This window comes from Glycine max, chromosome 20 (genome assembly GCF_000004515.6).
Source record: "Glycine max cultivar Williams 82 chromosome 20, Glycine_max_v4.0, whole genome shotgun sequence".
In the NCBI taxonomy this organism is placed as follows: Eukaryota; Viridiplantae; Streptophyta; class Magnoliopsida; order Fabales; family Fabaceae; genus Glycine; species Glycine max.
In genome coordinates, this window is record NC_038256.2 from 43710876 (window position 1) to 43713824 (window position 2949).

The 2949-nt window shown below is 38.6% G+C and overlaps 1 protein-coding gene across 1 annotated transcript; it reads right to left on the reverse strand.

The window, feature by feature from the left end:
* Positions 1–548: 548 nt before the first annotated feature.
* Positions 549–2949, reverse strand: LOC100784759 (plasmodesmata-located protein 2). The gene is made up of 3 exons (XM_003556294.5): positions 1738–2949; positions 1037–1144; positions 549–906 (listed from the first exon to the last, which is right to left on the reverse strand). The coding sequence occupies exons 1-3, from the start codon at positions 2513–2515 to the stop codon at positions 899–901; spliced, it is 894 nt and encodes a 297-aa protein (XP_003556342.1). The 5' UTR covers positions 2516–2949; the 3' UTR covers positions 549–898.

The window sequence follows — 2949 nt, forward strand, 5'->3', positions numbered from 1 at the left end:
AACATCTTTTCTTCCCTTCAAATTTTAATGTACTTGTGTAAATCCAGAATATACTGTTTGTGTAAATGTCACAATGTTCCACTAGACAATCTATAATGTTTACTCTCAAAACATGCATAGCTTGAATAATATTTGTGGTGCTATTTCATTTTCCTCCTCAACATTTCTCAGAAAATAAATAGTAAATAGGTCGAACATAAGCATTTTCCCACAACCATGTAGGAAAGCAAAAGACTCAAGGCAAATGCCATGTTTGCTATGCTAAACCCTTTCATGTCTTTGTTTATAACTTACACAAGAGACTTTTCAGGTTAATGCCACACAGAAACCCCAATACTGTGCCAACTTTTGCTTCTTCCCTCGGTAATTTAAATGTTTAGTTAATTGGAATTGACTTGAAGTTGTGTATATGTCATTGTCTACCCTAAACACAGAAACCAAAACATGTGTTGGAGAGGTGAAGAAGGGTAAGAGCGCGGGTTCTGCAACTTGCAACTTTTTAAAAAGCTAAAGTTAGAGAAGCAAATATAGACTCAACAATAGTATGGAGAGAAGGGAAAAGAGAATCATCCACATGGATAAAGAAATAGGCACAAAATTTTCACCCATTCAGGATGACAAACATTCATTCCTCTAGGTATATTTGTTTTTTTTCCCCTTGTAATGTAAAAAAATTCTCACTTTCATGAGCTAATTACACCGTTCTTCACAACAAAATCTCCTTACCTAACTACAAGAATTAGTAGTTCCCACATTTTAACCGTCCCAGATTCTTTCCCTATCTGCTAAAGTCTAATTACCAGAAATTTTCCATCTCTTTCATCCAAAAGCTATATATATAGAAATAATAATCCACTGCATGAAGAATTATGCCTCCTCAATCAACCATCTTCCACTGTCAATAATCTGTGCAATGAAAATGATATTATTATAGTAAAACGACAGAACCAAAATATAGAAATAAAAGTACAATTTGACTAATATTAAAAAACATGAGCCATCCATTCCATATAGCCATGTATAACATAACACCTACCATCACGTTTCTTCTTCAAACTCCTAGCAAACATCAAGCATATGACCAAAAACGCCACTCCAGCTGCCCCTCCTACTATTATAGCCACTGTCTTCCCTGTATTTTGCCCTGCCATTGCATCAATTAGCCACACATCACACTCATAATCAAACCATATTCTACATTGAGCAAAGTCGCACATTTTTTTAACATTGGCACAAATAGACAATTATCACAAAATTGAGCCGTGTGCATGTAAAAGATTAATGATAAACATGCACTCATATTTTAAACACCCCACTAACACCTCTTATTTTTTCATATCTCTTTCTTCCTATTATATCATAACCTTATCATACTTATAATTTTTTCTCTTTTCCAACCTATAATTTTTTTTTTCTTTTTCAACTCTCTCTAGACGTAAAATAAAATCAAGAGTATTCATCAAACATTTTTCCATGTAAAATGAACAACGACAAACAAAGAGGGATTATATTTTGACATCCAAAAATTTCAAACACTCAATCAACAACTTTCTTTTCTCTCTATCTCTCTCTTCCTATCACACTAAATCATCAATCAAACCAATCACTTGTCTATCCTCTTTTCCTTTCTCTCTCAAGTTCTAGAGAACTCAAGTTGTGCAAGAAACACTTTTCAACAAACACAAATTTAATGTCATTCATTCTTATCTCTTTTGGTGTCTAGGTATTAGTTATTACCAGAAGAAGAAGAAGAAGAAGAATAGGAATTGGAAGATGATGAAGCTGAAGAAGAGTGTCTTCCTGGAACCCCATTAGGGTAATAACTATAACTAATGAAACACTTGTGCAAATAGACCTGGCCTGAAATGGAGCTTCCACATTCAACCTGAGCCCTCTGGACAGCACTTTTGACACACTCCCCACAATCAGAATCACCAACATCTCCCTCACATTGCCCCATCACATACAAAGACTGGTAGCTGGTGGCATAGAAGCCATGGCCAGTGACCACCCCATTCTCCATCACAGAGAAAGCAGTGTCCCTCCTCTCCTCAAACCCTCTCCCAGCAGCGTTGGTTCCCCCACAGGTCTTGTACAAAATCTGCATCCCCGAGATTTGCGTGAACCCTACAACCTCGTACAGCATGTAGCAACCCAGGAGCTGGATTCTGGCGGCGGTGGTCTTGCCGCAGAGCTTGTCGGACAGGACCGGGAGCCTGCTCACGCAGTTGTAGCAGTCGGAGTTGGAGAGGTCATCTCTGCATTGGAAGAGCCCAGTCATGGAGGATTGGCCACTCCCTGCAGTGGCCTTAAAGAACTTGGCTTTGGTGGATTGTGAGACCAATGAGCCAAAGAGTGATGAAAGGGCTTGTGAGTATACCCCATTTGGATCTGTGAATGTTTCCTTGGAGCAACCCTTGTAGACCAAGGTGGTGTAGTCAGAAGCAGATTCAGCAAGGTTTGTGAAGAGAATCAGGAACAGAAGAAGGAATAGTGATTTTCTGGGAAACCCCATTTGGGTGTGTGTGGTGGTGACAGCTGAGAGGGATCAAATCATGGCAATTTTGGGGGGAAAGGAAAAACCTTTAAGTGTTTGTGTGTGTGTGGTGATATCAGATTCAGAGAGAGTCTGACTAAGGAAAAGAAGAAAGAATCGAGGGTTGAGGTTAAACTTTGGATTTTTCTTCTGCTTTTTTTGCTAAATCAGGAGGGAAAAAGGAAAGGGATTTGAGGGTTGCTGTGCTCTGCTGTGGTGGAGTGACTCTACGTTCTGGTTTTTGTGTCCTTGGGATTCACTTTCCTTTGGATGGGATAGCATAGCACAATGTAGTAATGAAATTGAAATGCAATTGCCTATGTAGATGTGCACTAGCTGTACTCTCTTTCTCTCTCTATAACTGGTTAATACTAAAAAGAAAAATGAGTTTTTTAAAAAGGGGTATGAGTTTT